Source organism: Cydia strobilella, chromosome 11, assembly GCF_947568885.1.
Source record: "Cydia strobilella chromosome 11, ilCydStro3.1, whole genome shotgun sequence".
Classification (NCBI taxonomy): Eukaryota; Metazoa; Arthropoda; class Insecta; order Lepidoptera; family Tortricidae; genus Cydia; species Cydia strobilella.
The window spans coordinates 6,842,959-6,868,040 of NC_086051.1; the positions used below are offsets into that span (position 1 = coordinate 6,842,959).

The following is a 25,082-nucleotide window of genomic DNA, read 5'->3' on the forward strand; positions in this document are numbered from 1 at the left end:
TCAACGTAGTAAGCTGTCAATAATCAACTGTCATTGTCATTACTGTCAATGTTATACTATTCAAGTAGTTCTTAAAACAGCCCATACGAAAATATCAGAAGTTATTAATACACTCTTAAATCATGAATCTAGTATAACATGGATCGGTCATGAGGGGTGGGGCGAAATGACCGAACGGGATAGTCTTATTTATATTTCAGTAGTAGTGACAGAGAACAATATATTACTTTTTGTCTTTGTCATAGTTTCACTTTTCCACCGCTGCCACAACCGAAATTGTGGCAAACAAATAAGTACGTGACATGTCATGCTTGTTCGTTGCTTGTTTAATTTGAAATTGTGCTTTCTCTTATAAAATGTGTTTTGAATTGAATTGAATTGATAAAATAATGGTTCCTCTTAACGCAATGTGAGAATAACATCGTAAAATTACGTTACACTCAAAGCAATGTAGAATCAAACGATTTCAATAAAAATATCACAATTATTTACACAAATTAACAACATTATTTGTAAAATTATCCGCCCAAATTACGTAGGTTGTTTGTGGTAATATGTCACCTACTCAGACGAGTCTGAGGTCAGCCGTTTTTAATCTTCTTCTTAATTTAGCTGCATAACAATCATGTTAGGGACAGGGACCGGACAACCCTTTCCGCGATAAAACCCTTTCAATGGGCGACACTTAAACACGGCTAACACATTGAAAGACTTTCCCTTTTGAACTGCAAGCCCATTTATACCCCTACCTTTGACTAACCCTTACCGAAAAGCTAACCAAAAATAAGGCTAGCTCTTAATAAGGGTTACCCTTATCTTTAAGCGCTTTTTATAAAGGTTTCCCTTTGCGTGAAAGAGACAGGATTAGTCTATACCTACGGTAGAGTATGAAAAGGAAAGAAAATACGTGCCTAGTCAAAGAACGCCGCCATCGCCGCCGACGATCGCTCGGATTCGAAGTAATGTGTGCTTTATGAACAAGGTAGACGACTTAAATTAGCACGCTTATATGCTAAAACGGAAGCCCTTTATAAGGCTAACCCTTATAAGCAATATGCAAGGTGTTGGTGAGCGGATGATAAGGGTTTTGTAAGGGTATTTGGGCTACCGATTACTCAAATGTGGTAGCTTTATATAAGGGTTTTTAAAACCAAAACAAAGGGTTTCGTCTGGCAAAGGGTATGGTGAGTTAAGCCTTATGCAATACCCTTATAAAACCCCGATAAGGGATAGCGGGCCGGTCCCTGGTTAGGGATACCAGATGAAAATATCATAATTTTATGGGTAATTTTGACCTCGAAGTTTTTTCGTATTTCTAATTCAAAAAAATAAAATAAACAAATGTTGTGAATTTTAAATGTGGTGTACATTAATTGGTGTGAATAATGTAATTGTGATTTGTGATTTCATAAAATTAAAACTCATAATACATTTTATTTTAGATAGATAGCGTTTATTCGTGGCAAAAAAGTACATAGGAAACACAACATAAATAATATAAGCCACGAAATGGTCCCGACTCAGCATGGTGCTAGCCTGGCTGGGCTAGCGCTGATCTTCCGTCGGGGCCATTTTACGTTTTATTTACTAAACATGTTTAGTTTTGTACCACCTGCGCGAATTATAGGAGGTATTTCATTGTTCATACGCCTAAAAAGAACGGCCCATTGACATTTTATTCAACAATCTTAACACCGTCAAACTTTGCCTCCAGGGTAATCGCCCCAACGTGATATCAAATATTGGGGTAACTTTTACCAATATGGTATCCCCACGTTTATGACGTCATCTATGTCTATCCCTTACGGGCGCAAGCGGTAGGCCGCATCTATGTAATGCTAGGTAAATGGTAGGTAATGTCTTAAATAGTCTGAAACTGGGCGGTTTGAGTTACTGTTAAAACAGCGCTAAATCTAACGAAATTGCAACTATCAAAAATACAAAGACAGATGTGATATGTCATTGTCAAAAATGTCAAACTCAGCACAACAGAACAGAAAAAGCGGTGACGAACGTTCTTGAAATATTCGATCGCTATTTTCCTACGCAGTTTTGATTTGAATTGCTGTTTGTAAAGTTTTATTTGTTCAAAATTGTAATCAAGTAGTGCTCAAAATGTCCCTTAACACGGCCCACGCCGATCATGGCGTCCTGATACATGCAGGGGAAGCGTGAGTCACATTACATTCATAGCTGATTAGTGATTATAATACGTTTGTGCATTGATAAACAGAAGTAGAACTTTCTATGCGTTCTGTCTGAATTGGAGATAAAATAGATTGTGTATTGATAAGGAAGGACTGTACGGACGGAGCAGATGTTTTTCTGGCACAGCTTGAACTTTTTATAATCATGATGTTATTGTGACGCAACGTTTATGGGAATCCTAGTACATTCCTATTGGTGATTCTTTTCATAATTCCGGCTGCAAAGCAGTGGTAGGAATAAACTAAAGGGAAAGAAGAAGGAGGTTGTAGAATCTGCAAGCAGTCGAAGCCCTTGCTTCACTTCTATTTTCCACTCTGATGGAACTAACAAACTTATATCTTGTAGGGAGCTTTAAGATTGTTACTTTAGTAATGTTTGATTTATACGTAAATTTTATTCATGCAAAATCTGATTATTCAGGTTCCCAAACAGTTATTTAGCCTGTCATCACCTAATTAATACCTTTATTTATATCTACAATTAAGTTTGTAAATTTAGTTCATGCACTAATCAAATATCCCATTATTAATGCTGTTTACTGATAATGAATAATTTTAGCATCATCCTGTTCTCCGACAATGTCATGGTCGATTTCTACGGCAATGACACCCCCGAGTTCAAGGGGAGCAAGAACGGGCGCATGTACCTAACTACACACCGCATGATCTACAACTCCAAGAATGTCACCGACAGTCTGAGGTCATTCAGCTTTCCCTTCATTGCTCTGCAAGATGTAAGGCCTACTTATGTACTTATATATTTTATCAAAATGTAAATTAGAATAAGTAATGCTATTCAATAATAATTAAGTTGTAATAGAACTATGTTTCTAATGTTACAGACAGTTGTAATGAGTTGTGGGACAAAACTCTTGGTAATTATGATGTATATAGCATTACTTAGAAACTTAGTTCTATTACAACTTAATTATTATTGAATAATTAAGTTGTAATAGAACTATGTTTCTAATGTTACAGACAGTTGTAATGAGTTGTGGGACAAAACTCTTAGTAATTATGATGTATATAGCATTACTTATTCTAATTTACATTTGGATACTCATACAATTGTATACTTCCTTGTCACATATAAAGTACAATTACTTTATTTGTGACAAGGAAGTATACAATTGAATGAGTTATCTAATGTTATGTGTGGTTGTGACATGGAACAAAGATGCATGTATACTTTGTATACACCACTTATTTGCGACATAAATCAGCCGAAATTATGCCATAACCAGTCACTATAATTGATTCACTAGGCTTTGCTGATATGATTTTAAAGTAACATAATATTAAAACAGTGTTGGTTATTGAAAATTGTAAAGATACATGTTGTAAGTTAATTACTTTGCAGGTCAATGTGGAGCAGCCCATGTTCTCCGCAAACTTCATCAAGGGCAAGGTGCGGGCCCAGCCCAATGGCAACTTCATTGGAGAAGTGAAATTTAAACTGGTGTTCAAGTCTGGTGGAGCCATCGAGTTCGGCCAGGCCATGCTGAAAGCCGCACATCTTGGTAAGATTCCTACTGAGGTAACAAACAAATGTAGTTTTATTTACATTTAGCTCATAGTATTCATTGTTATGTTATCTTGGTTTTGTCATGCACTGATAAATGACACTCAGACTATGTTTATCATAAATATAACTGTAGGTATAATAAGATACTGGATGAGGGTTGCTGCACAGAGCCCGATGGAGGAGGCCTGTGCCTTACGGCATAACGAACTGAGAGATATACTATAATTATAAAATATTTAATTGTAATTAATATTGTTAGAAATAAATGGATTTATTATCGTTAGATTAAATTTCACGCTTTATAATTTTTTTCAGTTATTGAAAGGTGTTTCTCGAAAAAAGCGATTTAAACTTTTGCTTTGCCTGATTGAACTTCCAGGCACTCCTAGAACATTTTACTACATTCAATCATTGAAATTCATTAAATCAACCTTTAGAATTATGGCACAGTCAACGACGCCGATTTTCAGCTTGTTTGAAGAACATTTGTATGTTTGTAGCATCCCGGCACGGCACGCCGGGCGCTGCGCCGCCGCCGTACACGCCGCCGACCGGCCCCTGGTACGCCGCCCCGCCGCCGGCCTATGCGCCGCCGCCGCAGGGCTACTACGGATGGGTGCCGCCCTACACTGTAAGTATAGTGTATAAGGTGAATGTCTTGGGGCCTTTCAGGAATACTACTTTAATTGTATTTCTTCTAGGAACAATCATCTTCCTTGCGTTTTTCTCGGCATTTTTGCCACGGCTCATGGGAGCCTGGGGTCCGCTTGGCAACTAATCCTAGGAATTGGCGTGGGCACTAGTTTTTACGAAAGCGACTGTAGTTTACAAGAGGGTAAACTGGGCCTTATTGGGATTAAGTCCGGTTTCCTCACGATGTTTTCCTTCACCGAAAAGCGACTGGTAAATATCAAATGATATTTCGTACATAAGTTACAAAAAACTCATTGGTACGAGCCGGGGTTTGAACCTGCGACCTCCGGATTGTAAGTTACACGCTCTTACCGCTAGGCCATCAGCGCAGAAGAATAGCAACATTATTCGTTTTTTTTTTAATGTGCAGTTATCAAATAAAAACAATGTTTGCCAATCAATTCTATTTTTATTAAGGATTAAAAATATAATCAGAAATCTTCACTAAGTCAAGGCAGGACTGACGATGATACTGAATCTTGATTTTCGTGTATTTCAGAGTCAAAGTGCGGGCATAGCCTACCTGGTCCCTGCTGTTTGTATATTTACTTATATTTTTTCGACGATGATTAGACGATTATGATTACTAGTGCTATTATCAAGTGTTATCATACTGGTGCGGTGCGGTGCGGGTCCGTACGCCGCTCCGGTAGATAAGTAAGCGAGACAGCGCTAAGCAATGTCCCGCTCGCACATCCGCATCCAATGTGAAGAGCGCGTAACTACTAACTAACACAATCGAATAATTCGCAGGCGTTCCCCGACCAGCCGCCACCAAACTCCGTGTTCGTGTCCAACAGCCCGCCGCCGTACCCCGGCGTGGCGGGCGCGGGCTACCCGGCCGGCGCGGGCGGGCTGTCGGGCGCCGCCGCCGCCTCCGCCCCCGCCCCGCCCGGCTACCCCGGCGGGTTCGCGCCGCCGCAGACCAACGGCATGTCGCCCAATGGTGAGAGACATTCCTGTTTCATTTTGTCAATTGTGTTTATAATTGGTGGAGAGTTGGAGACCTGTTCTCGGTGAGCAATCATACCTATAGTTATTTATTTTTACAAGGGGGCAAAGTTGTTGTTTAACCGCTCGTGCTAATATTGATACCCGAACAAGTGAAAGATTCCAAAATTGAACCACGAGCGTAGCAAATGGTTCGAAAAGTAATATACAGTGTGGAAAAAATTAATGGGCCCTGGAGGTAAAGTGTTAGCTCATTTTACTTAAAGGGGACATTATTTTATTTTTAAAAAGAAATAAAACTGCTTTCAAAGATTTTTTAAATTTGTCCGGGAATCGAACTAAAAATTCAAAAATATTAATTATGCGATTTTATGGATATTTTGTACGACAGACGAGTGTAAGACCTAATAATGTTTCTTGAAGAAATTTTAACATTAACATGAACTGTATTGACTAGTGAATCAAATAGCAAGTTTTATTTTAATTTTTTAGTTGGTTCGAATCCCAGGCATGCGAATTCAAAAAAAAAACTATGAATGCAGCTTTGTTTATTTTTTTTTAATAAAAGAATGTTTCATTTAAGTAAAATAAGCTGTCTTAAGAGGCCTTATTCCTACAAACGAGCGTATTTTGCAAAATGCTTCCTTTTTCATTCAACATTACGACGTAACTATTAGTATTTATTCAAAAACTGTTAACGTTCTTAAATAATCATTTCCTAAACTAGCGGCTGAAATAATTAAAGTTTGCATTTTCTCTTTTTAAACCTAAAATAAATGAGTTTTCCTGGGAGTATTTTTCAAAATTTGCAGTGAAAGGTGTCATTTCGGTTGCCAATTTTGCAGTAAACAAAAATCATTTGGTACATGAATGATTACAATTCAATTCACCATATCTTGTACGAGGGGCTAAAATGATTGAAAATCAAAGATTCATTAAAAAAAATTGATAAATAACCTTCCGAGTTTTCTTCATTTTTTCGGTGAAAACAGGGTCGCATTATATTTTTTTATCGCAAATTGTACTTATATTTTGCCCTCAAAATAATATTATAGCAAACTCTAACTTTATGTGAACCCATAAAAAAATAATCATAACTATAGGACCTATTTTACCGTAAATTTAAATATTTTTAAAAGACGTATAAATCACGCTGCACCGACACTGCGCGCTCAGTCTCCGCCGGGCGCGCTTAGGGGACGGACCTGCGCTCGATCGTCAGGGATGTTTCGTTCGTAATCAACGAGCTAGTTCCGAGAAGTGGTGTATACTGCGATTAGAAGATCTTGATCCTTAGGTGATCAATGTAATCATAGGTACATTTTATAGCACAAATATTAAATTTTTTCGCCTAGGTGATCGGGTCTGTTCAGGGTGCCTAGCCAAGATGCCAACAGTTTAGGTACCTATAGTTTACATTAAAACCAAATCTGTAGCTGGCCTCTGAATGGGTAGTAGAAACGGGTTCCGTATGTCTTTCCCTTTCCAGATGACCAAGGTGCCTAGCCAAGATGCCAACCGTTTAGGTACCTAGAATATAATTTACATTAAAACCAAATCTGTAGCTGGTCTCTAAAATGGGTAGTAGAAACGCGTTCCTTGTATCTTTCGCTTTCTAGATGACCAGGGTGCCTAGCCAAGATGCCAACCGTTTAGGTACCTATAGTTTACATTAAAACCAAATCTGTAGCTGGCCTCTGGATGGGTAGTAGAAACGGGTTCCGTATGTCTTTCCCTTTCCAGATGACTAAGGTGCCTAGCCAAGATGCCAACCGTTTAGGTACCTATAGTTTACATTAAAACAAAATCTGTAGCTGGCCTCTGGATGGGTAGTAGAAACGGGTTCCGTATGTCTTTCCCTTTCCAGATGACCAAGGTGCCTAGCCAATATGCCAACCGTTTAGGTACCTAGAATATAGTTTACATTAAAACCAAATCTGTAGCTGGCCTCTAAAATGGGTCGTAGAAACGCGTTCCTTGTATCTTTCGCTTTCTAGATAACCAGGGTGCCTAGCCAAGATGCCAACCGTTTAGGTACCTATAGTTTACATTAAAACCAAATCTGTAGCTGGCCTCTGAATGGGTAGTAGAAACGGGTTCCGTATGTCTTTCCCTTTCCAGATGACCAAGGTGCCTAGCCAAGATGCCAACTGTTTACGCTCCGTAGCGAACGAAACGCAACCGTCTCTGTCGCACTAATATGGAAGAGTGATAGAGAGCGATTACCCTATCGTTCGCTGCGGAACGAACGACTGGCATCTTGGCTAGGCACCCAGGTTTAGGTACCTATAGTTTACATTAAAACCAAATCTATAGCTGGCCACTGTAATGGGTAATAGAAACGCGTTCCGTATGTGTTACGCTTTGCAGATGACCAGGGTGCCTAACCAAGATGCCAACTGTTTACGCTCCGTAGCGAACGAAACGCAACCGTCTCTGTCGCACTAATATGGAAGAGTGATAGAGAGAGATTACCCTATCGTTCGCTGCGGAACGAACGACTGGCATTTTGGCTAGGCACCCAGGTTTAGGTACCTATAGTTTACATTAAAACCAAATCTATAGCTGGCCACTGTAATGGATAATAGAAATGCGTTCCGTATGTGTTTCGCTTTGCAGATGACCAGGGTGCCTAGCCAAGATGCCAACCGTTTACGCTCCATAGCGAACGAAACGCAACCGTCTCTGTCGCACTAATATGGAAGAGTGATAGAGAGAAATTACCCTATCGTTCGCTACGGAACGAACGACTGGCATCTTGGCTAGGTACTCTGATTATCTGGAAAGCAAAACACATGCGGAACGCGGTTCTATTACCCATTTCAGTGGCCACCTACAGATTTGGTTTTAACGTAAACTGTAGGTACTAAACCCGAGTGCCTAGCCAAGATTCCAGTCGTTCGTTCCGAAGCGAACAATAGCGTAATCTCTCTCTATCACTCTTCAATATTAGTGCGACAGAGACAGTTACGTTTCGTTTGCTACGCCATAAACGGTTGGCATCTTGGCTAGGCACCCTGGTCATTTGGAAAATGAAAGACATACGGATTGCGTTTCTATTACCCTTTTCAGAGGCCAGCTGCAGATTTGGTTTTAATGTAAACTATAAGTACCTAAACGGTTGGCATCTTGGCTAGGCACCCTGGTCATCTCTGGGTACAAGTATGTATATATTATGTTCTTAACATAATAAATTGAAATTACTACTGGCTATAACAATAAAAATAATGTTACTTGCTATTGAAATCGACAAAGATCAAGATTATTCTTCTCTGCGTTCAAAACGCGTTATAGTTGCCGGCGCTCGCGTACCGCGCGTCAACGCCATCTATTGAGTGTTATTTCGTGAAATCGATGAACGCTCCAGGGAATAAGGGCTCTTAAAGGTCTGAGGCACTTTCCCTCCAGGGCTCATTAATTTTTAACTTCATACTATTATTAGGAGTATTATGTAATCATACTTTCTGTAGAGCATTTTAGTTACGGCACCAAAAGTATATACATACCATCCTCCACATCGTTAACTGACAAAGATAAACCTTACTGAAGAGTCTGAGGCCGAAACAACAACAAACAACGAACCAGATAAAGTATTACTAGAAATGCGACAAGAAATACGCCAGTTGCGCCAAACCGTTAAAGACATCATACAAGCAGAACTTAAACGTACCCTCGACTTTTATTCCGACAAAATTGATGATTTTGAAATTCAAATGAAAGATTATGAGACAAAATTTAAATTAATGGAAAATCAATGTAAAGATGTAGCCAATACGTGTAAAAACTTAATGCTGAAAAATGAAGTTCTGGAACAAAAAATTCACAAAAGTGAGCAAGCACAGGTGTACAATGACATTGAAATATGTGGGGTAGCGGAAAAAGAAAATGAAGATGTTAAGAAAGTCGCGACATCACTATGCCAGCTTTTAAACCAAGACCCTAACGATATTGTTAGAACATATAGGAAAAAGAAACCGACTCGTCCCGGATCCGCGCAAGCCGAGCGCGCCAGAGTGGACTCGCCCATAACGGTCACCCTGCGCGAGGGGAGACGCGACCACTGGTTCGACGCTGCGAAATCAGCCAGACTAACTGCACAGGATATCGGCGGTGAAGAAGACAGGAAGGTTTATCTACGAGAGTCACTCACACCCACAACGTCCTATCTACTGTGGAAAGCTAAAACAAACCTAAGGGATAAATCGCTTTGCCAATATGTATGGTACAAACACGGACAGGTAATGGTGCGCAAAAAAGACGGTGACAATAAAATATACTACATCAAAAATGAAAAAGACGTCGAGCGAGTGGGTAAGGAATTGCAAAAAACATAGGTACGTACCGAAGTGCCTACTACTATTATTATCTCGTACTTATCCAACCTTTTAAGTCAACCTGTCAAAATTTAATTAATGTGCGTAAAATGCATACAGTTGACCTAAATAAAGTAGAAACATCCCACGACTCATGGTCAGATTTTATGCAAAACATATCAGACGCGCAAAATAAACTGATTTTATTGCACGTCAACATAAGATCAACAATTAAAAACCACTCTCAACTAGAGTACATCGCCGCCAGTAGTCCAAGATTAATACATTTAATAATATTAACGGAAGCTAACATCACAGAAACAACTGCAAGTTTGTTTACGATTGACGACTATGTTATGTACACAGAGCTGCGAACACAACGAAAAGGAGGCGGCATTATTATCTACGCGCATAAAAGTATTTCTTTCATCAAGATCCCCGTAAAGACAATGTTCTTCGAGTGTTTATATGGCGAAGTGGAAATATTTCAGGGCAATAAAATCAACTTGTGTTCAATTTATAGACCGCCGAATCTAAGTAAGTCTGCTTTTATTAGTGAATTGTCGCATTTGCTATCAAAGTATCCTAGTCAATCGGACTGTATACTGATAGGTGATATGAACATTGACATTTCGTGCACAGACACTACTGTAAAGTCGTACATAAACAGCTTAAATGAACTGGGATTTGATTGTTGTATTTCACAGTTTACGAGAGTCGAGTCGAACATAAATGGAACATCCAAATCATGTATTGATCATTTGTTCATTCGTGACGCATGCAAGCGAGGTGCATTTAGGTATTCTGCGCGCTCAGCTGTTGTTCGAGAAGCGCCGGCCGACCATTACATAATAGGACTCGCTCTTATCAGCGAGGCCAGAGTAATTAACAATAAAACTGTAAACAAGTTAAATAATGAAAAACTTAAACTAGAATTAAGTCAAATAGATTGGAGCCCGGCATTTCATTGTAGCGACCCGAATGAAATAATTGATTACATTATTGGCAAATTCCAGACAATTTATAAAAACTGTACCTATAAGACAAAAATACATGTTAATAAAAGACAACAAAGTAGCTGGATGACTGATAAATTATTGAGCATGTGTGATAAAAAGAAAGAACTGTTAAAAATATATTTAAAGGACACTACAAATAAACAAAATGAGTTAGTATATAAAAAATATAGAAACAGGACGAATAGAGTGATATGTAACGCCAAAAATAATTGTATAAAGAAGGAAATATGTAATAACTTTAAAAATCCAAAAAAAATGTGGGGAATAATAAACAGATTGACTGGTAGAATTGTTAAAGCTATCGATGATGTGATACTTAAGTCCTTTAGATTAAGAGCAACACAATTATGTAACAAATTTGCTATCGACTTCGATAGTAATGTCAACAACATTAAAATAAACTGTAATACGCCGTTACTTGATGAGAAAAATTATATAAATTCTCCATTGGTGTCAATGCGATTAAAAAAAATCAATGAAGAAATTTTACATAAAATCATATTACAAATGGATGACAAAAAAAGCCCAGGATATGATAAGATCAGAGCTAAAGACATAAAGTACATCTCCGGACAAATTACGCCTGTTCTGACTCACTTAATGAATTTATGCATAGAAAAAACTACATATCCTGATAAGTTAAAAGTGGGAATTGTAAGACCCATACATAAAAAAGGTAGTTACACAGATACTAATAATTATAGGCCGATAACAATTTTATCGGTCATAGATAAAATTATAGAAAAATACCTAGGTAACTCGATAAGTACATTCCTATCAAGTAACGGCATAATACACGAAAAGCAATTTGGTTTCCAGCGGAATAAAAGTACGTCGCAACTTCTGTCCTTATTCACTGATGAAATCAATGACTACCTAGATAAAAAACACCATGTACTCGCCATAATGATCGACTTTTCTAAGGCATTTGACACTTTATGTCACAGTACACTTTATGAAAAACTAAAACAAAATGGTATACAAGGACCCATGCTGGATCTCATAAAAAATTATCATAGTAACAGACACAACGCGGTTAGCATCGCAGGCGAACAAAGCGACCTAATTCCGACCTTATGCGGCACCGCACAAGGCTCAATTTTAGCTCCGACGGAATATTTATTATACGTTAATGATATGTATCATATATTCCAACATGGATCCGTATATCAGTTCGCAGACGACACATGTATAATTGTAGCCCACGAGGACTTGGAGACTGCACGGGACATGATGCAAAATGACTTTGATGCACTGTGCAAATGGGCCCACGATCTAGGTTTATCGCTAAATTACTCTAAAACGAAACTTATGTATATACACTCACCTTATAAAAATGTAACCATAACGCCAAAAATCGTGGCCCACGAACATAAATGTATGCACATGCCCCGTGCGGCCTGTAACTGTGCTCACCTGGAGATTGTACAGGAACACACCTACCTTGGACTAAAAATAGACCAGAAATTCAACTGGAATCCACATGTTAATCATGTTTGTAACAAACTTAGAGCTATTCTGTCAAAACTATTTATACTTAAAAACAAAGTTCCCTACACTACATTAAGACTTTTGTACATGTCAATGGCCGATTCTCTCATAAGTTACGGTTTAGAAAGTTATGGAAGAACATACAAAACATATCTAAACGACATTTATAACTTACAAATACGTCTACTTAAAACGATTGTACATACAAAAATCAAATATAAATTCAAAAATAACTATGAAAATCTATTCAAATACTGCAAAGTGCTAACGGTGTTTGAAAAGGTTGATTTAGCCATTATAACCCAATACTATAACCATATAACAGAATTAAGGAAAAAAACACGACCCGCGCGATTACGTAACCTAGCGAACCTTCCGACATTTGAAGTTGAAAAAACAAACAATGTATACGGGCAAAGAGTGTGGAAGTACATCTTACCGAGTACCTTGAATAGATTTTCAGAGGAATTATTAACACTTATAGAAGGACGAACGAGTAAACAAGCAAGAAATATTATTAAAAAATACTTAATTAAAATAAGAGGCCAGTCTACCGAAATCGCTTAATTTAATATATGACCTATGTACCTAGAAAAAAATTATATGTATAAATATTGAATATAAGATAAGACTCCTTAACTCAAAAAATCTTTTTAATTTAAGATTAGTAGTTAAGTTAAATATTACATGTGTTTTTTTTTAATAAAAATAAACAGTTTAAATTTTAAAAAAATTTTTTTTTTTTTTTTACTGCTATAACTTAAGGTCTACCAATGATCAGTTAAGAGTTACTTTTATAATTATATTAATTATACAGTTAGTGTATACATAGTTGTATGTTGCAGTAGTTTGGTTATCATTTGCAGATGCCAAAGCGGCCGAGGCGGCCCGAAGCGCCTACTATGACCCTAACAGGCCCCAAACAGCCTACGTACCGCCGCCGTATGTAAGTATCCACTGTGTCATAGTTGACTCATTCAATCATTTCACATTACAGAACGTATATCCACTGTGTCATAGTTGACTCATTCAATCATTTCGCATTACAGAACGTATTATCTCTCCAAGTATTATCTAGATTAGAATATAGTAGTAATACATATATTTTATTTATTGATAATAATATATTTCGACATGGCCTCGACCTTCGACTTCGTCCGTTTCGAACTCGTTACGCTGTTTCATTGTGGAGTTCTGATCCCTAGGTCTTGGAAAACAACACCAAGACAATCCTGAAATAAAAAAGAAATAGAGTGAGACAACGCAGTTTTTATGCCAAGTGCTACGTCAATACCCTGAAAAGACCTTCACAAAATCGACGCACTGGAAATGCGCACTGGAGACGCATGCTCAGACTCCCATGGACTGCGTACCGAACTAACGTTTCGATCCTGAAAGAACTTAATATTAAAGAGAGATTATCGTCGACTGTGCAAATACGAATCCTCATGTTCTTCGGGCACATCTCCCGAAATGAGAACTCTATGGAACGACTGGTGGTGCAAGGGAAAGTCGAGGGCAAAAGATCTCGTGGGCGCTCTCCAACGCGATGGACAGACCTCATCAAGTCTGTTACACACTGCAGCATAAACGAGAATTCTCACTCCTCCAAACATAGAGCTACATGGCGTCGCATCACCAGGGAATTGGAGGCGAAAGACTCAACCTGGACATGACCACGACCACTGCCAAGAGCGCACGACTGAGGTCGGGTTGCACCAAACCGTCTGTCACCGTTTTAGCGTTCGCTAAATTTTATTGTATGGGAAGTTTCATAGTTCTCTGCTGCGTGACGTTGATCAGTCAACAGACTGTGGTTAGACCACAGTTAACAAACTGTGGTTGGTGCAACTGGCCCTAAGAAGAGCTACGTCACTTACTGCCAAGTTTGTACAAAGTTAGCATGCTCAGAGTACTCGGAGTCTATAAAGAGCAGTTCTGTTATTATCAAATTTCAGTTTATACTTTTCGGCTTGTCCGACCTTAAGGTGCAGAAGGTACAGAAAACGGTTTTTAAAGTCGTAGCGCTATTTTGGATCACAGTACGGCTGCCATAAAAGTAATTAGCAATCTTAAGGCCCTTCTCGAGGGACTTCAGCGATTTGAATCCTGAGTTTTTGACTTTTGCTCGATCAAAAAAAACACGAACATAGGTCTAAATGGTCTAATGCACTTTAAAAAATTATAACAAATTATGCACAAAAGCTAAAAATATGAAAATTGCTTCTAAAAATCGGCAATATCACATGCTTGAGGGAACTCAGCGATTACTTTTTAGGGTTCCGTACCTAAAGGGTAAAGACGGGACCCTATTACTAAGACTCCGCTGTCCGTCTGTCTGTCTATCACCAGGCTGTATCTCATGATCCGTGATAGTTAGACAGTTGAAATTTTCACAGGTGATGTATTTCTGTTGCCGCTATAACAACAAATACTAAAAAGTACGGAACCCTCGGTGCGCGAGTCCGACTCGCACTTGGCCGGTTTTTTTATTTTATATTCACGTACAAAAAATTACAATAAACAAACATTATCCGCGCTCCCGCGCAGCCGGGCACGCACTTCCATTTCGCTTACGCATACCCTCAGTCAGAGTGAGAGAACACGAACTTACTGGGCTTTAAAAGCTAACCAATCAAAGTCCTTACTTCTTTAGACGGAATAAGAAAAGTAAAGAACGGTGTAGATACCTACTTTGATCGGTTACGGAGTTACATTGGATTATTTAATTTATTAAAAAAAAAAATAAAAAAAAAAATTTATTAAAAAAATAATCTTTATTATTATTTATGTTAATATAGAAAATGTATTTTCCTGTTTCTGACGTGTAATGTTTTGTGTGCATTCACGAAATAAATGATTATGATTACATTGCCCGCCTTCTCGCTTCATCGTCATGCATTGGAATAAAATTCTCCAGTGTCTCGAGAATTTCTCTCAATTCAATTCAATTCAATTATTGTTTTTCACCTAATGCCGAGACATTGCGAAGAGTTTTTAAGTTGACAAAATAACAACGTTGTTTTGAAAAGTTTCGAAAGTTATTTGTGAAACTAAGGTTCGGTAATATTTTGATGATTTTATAAGCACCAGGTATAAAAGGGTCTCGTCTGCAGAGCACAGATAAACCAAAAGCAAAATAAATTAACATCATAGATCAACTTAATGTAAGTTATTCGAAGTAATACCTACTGTTGTCATTTAATTGCATGCAAAAATGACCAAAATGTCTAATTTCGTAATATCGCCGAATGTTTATTATCGTAATAATCGATTACATGTTCAAAGTCGATGTCCAATCAACTGATTGACTATACAAAATTGATTGACCGATTGGTTTAGTAACATAATATCGTTTGATTTGGAGTGAGACTCTAGCGTACCTATGAGTACTACACTCTTAACGTCACATCATAACCGCCGGCAAAATCGAATAACAAAATACAAATATGTTACAGGATCAGCCCCCGAGCTATCAAGAATCTACGTCGAAGAAAGAAAACTAAGGCACTGTCCGCACTTCCACCTCGGGCAGGCGCCGCTGCCCGTCGGCGCCGCGCCGCTACCCGAGCCCTGCTGCAGTACGGAGACCATACTGTAACCCACCCCCCACCCCCAGAGTGCCGACTATTTTCTAAATACCACAATTTTAAAACACCACTGACATCTTTCTTCAACATGCATTTATAATTAAATCTTAAACGGATAGTTACATCGACCGACTTTTTTGTTTAGGTCTATTCTTTCTTTTAAACTACATATTTGGAACCTTCGTCTAGTTAGTTATTAATCAAACAAACGTCGAAAACATTTAAAAAAATTACGAAGCTTTGTTGCTTTACTTTTAAATATGACAATCACCGTGACAAAATGATAGCTGAAATCTGAAAGCGTGTTTGGACATCACAAATTGTTGACAGCAAACCTTTGTCAGAAATGGTGTTTAGTTTGATAAACTTGATTGTTCAAGATCCTTGTATTAGGTAGTATTCATTATGAACTTTGTGGTATTTTGAAAACGAGCACCCCGAACCACTGATCTCTTTTCAACCCGGTACACTGAAGGTGCGTCAAAATCCAGCGTAGCGTAGTCAGTATTTCTTAATGCACGCGAGCGGTAGATATTATGCTAGGTCTGAATGCACCTTGACGTAAGTACCTAAAGATATTCGATACCAATTACCAAACTTTTCAACTCAACACATTCTTATTTCTTTAGCGTCCGCGTACGGAATAACGTGCCCGATGTTATGATCGTGCTATGACAATAAGTAGTCTTATTGCAAACTGTAATAGATGTCATATATTAAAGAAAATTATTAGTCTTATTGCAATTAGATAAAATCGTCGCAGCCCCTTCTGTGTATTTGCCACATATTTTTAGCCCTTCTAGTTATACTGGTCTTAGTTCTTACCAACTTACGGGTTGAAAAGAAATCAGTGTAATAAAAAAAATTTTACGAACGTTACATTCCTTATAATCGTTACACCTCCCGTTTGGCTTTGATTGTGAGAAGAAAGCACTATTTGTGCCGTTCTTAGTTCTGAGAACTAAGTTCTCAATAAACGGGATACAAATCGCGATTGTATCTACTCGTTTCAAATAATTGTAAACGAAATATTATACAAAGTATTCGACATTCGTGTATGACTGATTGTTGTAGAAAAATATGTAGCACAGATAAAATATAAAAATATTATAGTTATTTTACGTTAAACAAGTCTTTTTTTTTTTAATTTTGAATGTGCCTGTACAGAACTTACCATTGAACAATATTCATAATCTTCTGGTTCTATTAAATGATATAAGTAATATTACAAATTAAAAAAGTTATATTTGAATATCAAGCTTTAATTGTTGTTTCCATTGTGTATCTAATGTATCTATAGTGTTAATAAAAATAAAACAATTTGCTTTAACGTTTTATGTTTTGTTATTTCATGACCATGAAAGAAAGTTAGGGTACCATAGCGCAGACATTGCGAAACTAGCTTCTGCCCGCGACGTCATATTAACGATTAACGTTAACTTCCGTTAACTCGTCCGAAATGTAACGTTTAACGAAGTTAACTTTTCTATTAACGGATTAGCGATTAACGAAGTTAAATATTTGATTAACGGTGCCCAGCTATGCTAGCTATCACGGTTGATGAGATACAGCCCGGTGACAGGCAGACGGACAGAGGACTGGAGTCTCAGTAATAGGGTCCCGTTTTTACCTTTAGGGTACGGAACCCTAAAATTGAATACGTATTTAAATATCTGCAATGGCTGCATAACTTATCAACTACTTTTTTATAATTATATTGAAGAATTCTTTCGACTGAAAAAAGTACATACCTATCCTTTTTTAGTTTTTACTATATCGTCATGGTAAGAATCACAGAGCCATGTTTTTAGCTTTTCGGGCGATTATTTTCTAAAGCGTTCACAGACCTCACACAAAGGGGTTAAAATGGAAAAGTGTAGGTACGGTAGGAATACCTACGGACGGGACAGACGGAAATGACAAAATTGTATCATTCCTAACAGTTGACTACGGAACCCTAGAAATGGTTTATCTTGCCTTTTATTCCTGTTTATTCTGGAACTAAGTTGCCCATCGTCCATCGTCAATAATTCTGACATGCAAATTCTCTTTACCTACCATAATAGACAAAAAATCATAAATGACAAATGTCACGTATTAAAAACAGAAGATCAAAATTATGTCACCCAGAAAACTAACAACACCGTTGATCAGAACGACAAAATGTAAAGCGTAGGAAATTATTCATCGTATTTAAGTAGTTCATATCTTTATCAATCATGGTGCGGCGCATTATTTCCGATAGAAGAATGCAATAGGTGAGTTCAAGGTTTAGTCACTTATATATCTCTGCAGACTCCTTTGTACTGTCGCTATCCACAACCCTCCAAAAGTCATTCCTCTGCTTGCGTCAGAGCTTAAAAATATCTGAACATGTTCTTTAACGCCTTGAGAATAAAGTCGTATTCAGATTGTGTTCAGAGCGTTTCGATATGTATGCTGGTGATTATGCCAGGAAACCTTAGAAAAAGAGAAGCGAAGGAAATATTTATTTGCATCTCGGTTGCCGGTGTACGCTGCCTAAGCCCAGCCTAAATTTTAAAACTGAACATCCGGTTAGGCCAAGGCCATTTTTAGGGTTCCGTACCATAAAGGTACAAAAGGAACCCATATTTTTAGGGTTCCGTACCCAAAGGGTAAAAACGGGACCCTATTACTAAGACTCCGCTGTCCGTCTGTCTGTCGCCAGGCTGTATCTCATGAACCGTGATAGCTAGACAGTTGAAATTTTCACAGATGATGTATTTCTGTTGCCGCTATAACAACAAATACTAAAAAGTACGGAACCCTCGGTGCGCGAGTCCGACTCGCACTTGGCCGGTTATTTTATATACCTATCAGAGAAAATTAGGCTGGAGTGTCACCGACACCTTTGATACACAAACATAACTTCTGGAAATTGTGGAATTAGAGCACCACGAGAGAGACGGAAAGCTAGGTATGTTCAGCAGGTATATTTGGTCTTTAGCTGGAAGATCAACTGTTGTCTAGAGTCCAGACATTACGCTAGATTCTTCTTATAAATAATAACGCTATTTTCAGAGAAACCGACACGTAAAATGGCACCTGCAATTCACCCACCTTGCACTCCGAGTGCATCATGCACGAAGGGGCAACCCTTACGCTGCCATCCCTCAGTACCTCCGTGCTCCCGACCAGAACAATGTCTAGCGAGGACCACCAAATTGGGCATAAGGCCTTGCCAAAGTGCAGTCTCCATCATGGCTACAAGGTCCTTGAGCTCATGTGGCTATTGTAAAAAGTATTCAGATGGCGGTTCAGGCAGAAGCATTAACACTTCATCTCCTCGAAACACTGCCCAGATTGAAAAATACCTTAAGAGAAAGTCTAAGGAGAGAAGATTAAGAAAGTACGATAGGCTGCACGGAACGCATAGATATTTGAAATACCAAAGATCAAAGGGAACACCGCGGGCTGAAAATGAATGTTGTGCTGGAAAAGGTAGTGTATCATTAATTCGTTATTATGTCATTTTTTTATTCTGTTACCATCTGCTCGGGCGAGGGTTCGAAGTTTGAATCATTTCTATTTACCTTTTATTGGATCGGATTAATAAAATCACAGGTATAGCTCGATCGTGGTGTATAGAATAGAGCAAAACTTAAAGTAGGTATAATGTATGATGTAAAGTATGTATGTGATGGTACAAAACCCTTGGAACGCAAGACTAACTCGAAATTGGCATTTTTTTGTTTAAATTCCATTAATATCCGAATGGAATAGCCCAGAAGTCTTTTTGATCCCACAAAAGTAAGAGCTTGCGGTCGCGGGCCCTGCAAGAAGATGAAACAAAGCATTGTAAATTAATTACCTAACTAAGTAACGTCGTAACGCACCATCACCGCCACCACAAGATCTCTTGAAGACCTCCCTGGCAACGGGAGTGCACTTATTTTTTAGCCACCTGTATATAATAGATATAGTCGAAATATTAGCTGTCATCGAGTGAAGTCTTTGTTTTCATTTTCAGGGCACAGGGGCAGGCTCAGGCGGAAGGGCTGCCGGCATTGCTGCGGGAAGTGCTGCAGCCTTGCCTGCCGCCAGAACTGCCAGGAGTGCTGCGACGAGTGCTGCTGTCCGTGCTGCGGGACCTACTGCAGTCGCTATTGCACAATACTCTAACGTCCATAAACCGTGTCCAGTAGCCAGTTGAAGCCGACGCATCTGCCTATATTGTTCTCAATTATCCATTTTATTTCTCTTAGTTACAGTAAATTTATTAAAATGATCTTTACGTGTTAAATTTGTTTTTAAAATCTTTTATTCAACATACAACATACACTCGCATTTTGACACACTTATATAAGTACCTATATTAATATTAACTTCACTTTTAACTATATAATAAAATCTTGTGCAAGATGTGAAACTGCAGATTACAATACAATATCCAATATCATAATTTTATTTATTATCATACACCTACTTATGCATATACCTATATGTATTATTATAAGTATATACCAGAAGATACCTCTACCTTCCATACAGGGAACAATCTGAGAACTATAAATTTGTAAAAAATAAAAAATAAAATTGTAGATACGGAACCCTCGGTGGGCGACTCCGACTCGCACTTCGTTTCGTTTTGTAACTTCGGCCCTTGAATTTTAAGAACCCTTATTATGTTTTGCAGAAAATACTATTTTTGCGGCATAAACGACCGTATATTTTTTTACGTTAACTTAGAAGTGTGATTTTTCACAGCTTCAAGGGGCTGTTGACCTGAGTATATGGTTTTAATTTCAACTCCATACCTCCACGCGTTCCCGAAATAAAGGGTGTTGACAGACAGATGAACGGACCCACAACAAACTGATCATAATTATAAGGGTTCCGTTTTTTCCTTTTGGTACGGAAGCCTAAAAAGAAAACCCGACTTCAAAAAGGATAAGATAAATAAAATATTACCCCCATCATAATGCGCTAGCAGCTGTTTGAAGTCGGTGCCGGTCAATAAACAACTCTTTGGGATTGTTTGTACTGGCCCTATGAAAACTGCTAGAAAAAAGAAAAATGAATGACAAGCGTCAGTGTTATTGAAAATAGAAGATTACAAAATCATTCAGTCAAACGTAAAAACATTACAAAAAAAGATTCACTAAACCTCCAAAATGGGATTTCACAACGCTTAATATTATGAGTCAAGAAGAATCCTCCATATGATTAATAACGAAAACATATTATGGGTGAGTTTGAGTGAATGTATTGAGAGGTTATTTGTTATTGACCTACCTGAGTACCTACTTACGTACTTAATCGCCCTTAGTGACAGCTTTGTACAAAGGAGCATGCAAGTAAATATATAGGTAGTCCACATATTTTCGGAAGCCAGCTGCCTTAAGACTGTCACTCACGCAAAAGCACGTACTTATACCAAAGTTCAGTCATAGGGGGGAGACCAGCGGGCGCAGCATTTTAATGTATCAGAAAATTATACTGTTATTAAACTTGATGTACTTTTCTTATTTTTGGATATGTCTGGTTAATTATTTTTTAACATTATATAGAGGATATACTTAGGTATTGAAGTAATACTGTGTCACTTTGCAAAATTGAAAAATTAAAAAAAAATTGTCAATGATATTATTTTCAAAATTGCTTTCTTGGGGTTCGATATCAAGATATTACGTATCATTTGTGGTATATTGTACAAAAAAATCAGTAAGGTATATCGTAGCTGGAGGATACAACCTTGATATTTTGTGTCAATAACTAAACAAATTATACCAACTGATGAAAAGGCGCAGTTAAAGGGTTAAAGAGGTATTTCCCGTTGGATATATGGATATTACGTATCATTTTATGATTAATATGTACCGTATCTGCAGTATAGTTCCATAAGTCTCGTGAAATAGGTATTGAAGTAGAACTGTGTCACTTTGTAAAATTGAAAAATTAATAAAAAATTGCTAATGATATTATTTTCAAAATTGCTTTCTTGGGGTAAGACATGAGGATATCACGTATCATTTGTGGTATAATGTACAAAAAATAAATCAGCCATATCGTGTCTGGAGGAGCCCAAACTTGGTATGTTTCGAAAATTCTTTTTGTTTTAATTTAAAAAAAAACCCCGAAATGTAATGATGTGATATATTTTTAGAATCGCCTCAAAAAGCCCTTTCGTATGATACCACACTCGATAGGTTTTGAAAAAAAGGGTGCAAAGTTGTATTTTACCCGCGAGTGTGGAACTGAAACATGAGCGTAGCGAGTGTTTCAACACACGAGAAGTAAAATACATTTGCACCCGTGTGTAACACAAAACTTTTCCCCTCACTATAGCGAGGAAAGTGCAATATTCACAGGCGTTAGATCATCTTCATTACTGGAATAACTATTTTTTTTTAACGATAATATGATATTATAACAGAAAACTGAAAGTTGTGTATTTTTACGTGTCGGAATCGGTGAGAAATTTTTTGTTGACAATGTTGACATTTCTGACGATGCGTTTTGAAATTGCATCGACTCAACTTGTGCGTTCAGAATTACATTCAACATCATTAAAAAAAAAACAAATGTTTCTTATGGAATTTAAGGTTTATGACTTAAAATCATTAAATAAAGCTACATTTGGTATTTTTTATTAAATTCTCAAACCATTTATTTAATGATAATTAATATGGAACGAACCATTATTATGAGCGTTTTACGTTTTGTTATCTGTCAAAAGCTACTTAAACACGCTCCATCCAAGGTCAAATTACTTTCCCCACTAGTGGATAAAATGCGTTTTTCCCCGCTTGTTTTAAAGGATAAAAGACGGCTTTCCGAGCTAGTGAGGGGAAAATAATGTTTTACCACTGACTCCCCCGCAGCGAAATTTTTTTAGGAACTGCGGGTCAAAAATTTTGTTTTGGCCTTTAGTATGTGTGTGCCAAACGGCTAACCTGTACATCGATTTGCGGTATTCCTTTGAAATTGGGGTCGAGCGGCTTCCGCTATAGCCTTATGAACCGATTTTGCATGATGTACAACCAGCCTTAAAGTTTATAGTCTATGATTGTTCATTATTTTTAGTATGTGGGTATTTTTGCACTTTGTAATTTTTCCTCAGTCACCCGTTGACCACGAACGCTGTAAAGGGTTCGAAACGTCGGGATTATTATAAATTCAATATACGCGATATAATCCGTTTTCATAGTTTTATTTCAGCCGGGCTAGCACATGATTGGCGCGAGAGTATCTCGCCGCGACATAGACTACCCGTCCCCCTATAATTCATACAGTTAGTAAAAGACGGGTAGTCTATCTCGCGGCGAGATACTGTCGCGTCAATCATGTGCTCGGCCTACAGGTTTAATAAAGATTGTTATTTGTTTTCTAAGTAGGTATTGTAAAAGTAAGATGTTATTTTTTAAGTATTTTCTACCTGCAACTACAGGTGTTTTGCGGTAACCAATTTAAATCAAGTCGTTGATTAGCCATCGATTTTATTAGAACAAGGGGCGTAGCGTAATAGAGGATATGGCGCCCGGGCAGTCACCAAATTTGCGCCCCGTGACGACTGACAAGTCCCCCCCCTCTAGTCACGCCACTGATTAGAACTGATAATTGAATTATTTTTTCTCTAAACTTTAGTTTAACATTTGAAGCTGGAACTGTATTCGGGCCAACCACCAGATCTACCAATTTAAGATGTCATGTTCGGGTCCCCCATCGAGAAAATTAGGTGAGTAGGTATCTCTATGTTTTGTTATGGTTTTACATAGTCATAACTACATGTTTGTGCACTAAATTCGTCGCTGCATCCGTGTCGGTTCGAAGCTTAGTTAAAGTTCATTGAGGTAGGTAGGTAGGGCTGTGTTTTTGTTATCCGGTAATTTTGAGTGTGTGGTGCCAGAACAGATATATCTTGGCAGGTAAGTTAATTGATTATCATTTTTAAGTGAGTGGCAGTTCAATTGTTGCATAATGCTGGCTTCTATTTATGAACATGTTGGTTATAGTAACAGCTTGGTTTATTAATTCCTTGTGTTGTTTTCAGAGTAACACTGCTTGCGATGTCGCCCGCTATCCACCCGCCCTGCACCCCGAGCGCATCATGTGCTCCCCCGCGGTGCCATCCGTCGCTACCCCAGTGTTCCAGGCCGGAACAATGTTTGAGGAAAACCACATTAGCAGGCATAAGACCTTGCCGAAGCGCCGCATCTATCATGGCCACAAGGTCCAGGACATCATGTGGCTCGTGTGATAAATTTAAAGGACAAAATATCTCTAATCCTAGAAAATCATCGTTAGTTCAAAAGTACCTTAATAGAAAGTCGCGGGAATCAAGAATGAGAAGTGAAGATAGGCTGAAAGGGAAGAATAGTTATTCGGAATATAAGAGAAGACAAGGGAGCCACCGATCGGAGGAGGAATGTTGTGCGGGGAAAGGTCACCGAGGCAGGACGCGGCAGTCCATCGAACGGAGCCGGCAGCCCTTCTGCCGACGCTGCTGCGCGGCGTGGTGCTGCCGCGGCTGCCGGGAGTGCTGCCAGCCGTGCTGCGATAAGTGCTGCATTCCGTGCTGCGCCTCGTGCTGGTATAACTGCTGCGTGAAATGCTGTCGTCGCACCTGCCGTTGCATAAAATGCACAATAATCTGACGCCCATATCCCGATATCATTGAAGACTCCATGATCCATGATAAAAAGTGGTCGTGCATATTTATGATAAAATATATCAGAATCAGATAATTTATTCTGATATATTTTTATAAATCAAATTTATACCTACATATAATCATATCAAAATGTTTGTGCACTTTTATAAACCGCGGCACATATTTTTAACTGTTTGTACCAATAGCATCTTTGACAACTTTCACTCACTCTTTACTGCAAAACCAAAATTGTAGGTACTTATACATATATTGATAAGCTGTTTTGCGCTTTTAATAATATGATTTTGGATTTTACAAAAAAATAGTTAACTGATTTCTTCACTCATGCAGTGCAGTCCGTCTCTGAAAGTAGTTTCTGTATAGGTACTAATAGGTATTTGGTGCAAGTATTTTTAGTCCAGATAATGACCTTCCATAATAGAAACTATTTTCAGATCATGGACAACACTGAGTCTGTTATGCTGTAGGTAGGTAATAACGGAGTACCCTTATACCTACGGCCCCAAATTGAGATAAATAATAAAAATATGTTAGCTACTGTAAAAAGATAATTTAATAAAGAATAAAACGGCTCGTCCATAATTTAAAAAATACACCTATGTGTTTAAAGGTAGATGAGATGACCAGCACAGACTGTCAATATAGACGCTATACAAAA

At 38.1% G+C, this 25,082-nt stretch overlaps 2 protein-coding genes and 1 long non-coding RNA gene across 3 annotated transcripts; all 3 read left to right on the forward strand.

Annotated features, from left to right (window-relative positions):
* The first annotated feature begins 1,978 nt into the window (after positions 1-1,978).
* LOC134745457 (WW domain-binding protein 2) lies at positions 1,979-16,467 on the forward strand. The gene is made up of 7 exons (XM_063679502.1): positions 1,979-2,171; positions 2,767-2,941; positions 3,568-3,727; positions 4,233-4,363; positions 5,179-5,371; positions 13,066-13,145; positions 15,658-16,467. Exons 1-7 carry the CDS (start codon positions 2,116-2,118, stop codon positions 15,703-15,705), a joined length of 843 nt encoding a protein of 280 aa, XP_063535572.1. The 5' UTR covers positions 1,979-2,115; the 3' UTR covers positions 15,706-16,467.
* Positions 16,468-17,873: 1,406 nt separating this feature from the next.
* On the forward strand, positions 17,874-19,996 carry LOC134745240 (uncharacterized). The gene is made up of 3 exons (XR_010128146.1): positions 17,874-18,047; positions 18,832-19,251; positions 19,781-19,996. It is a non-coding gene; the product is annotated as an uncharacterized LOC134745240 (long non-coding RNA).
* A 3,369-nt stretch (positions 19,997-23,365) lies between these two features.
* Positions 23,366-24,479, forward strand: LOC134745241 (keratin-associated protein 9-1-like). Its single transcript, XM_063679234.1, has 2 exons — positions 23,366-23,492; positions 23,804-24,479. Exons 1-2 carry the CDS (start codon positions 23,455-23,457, stop codon positions 24,405-24,407), a joined length of 642 nt encoding a protein of 213 aa, XP_063535304.1. The 5' UTR covers positions 23,366-23,454; the 3' UTR covers positions 24,408-24,479.
* The last annotated feature ends 603 nt before the right edge of the window (positions 24,480-25,082 follow it).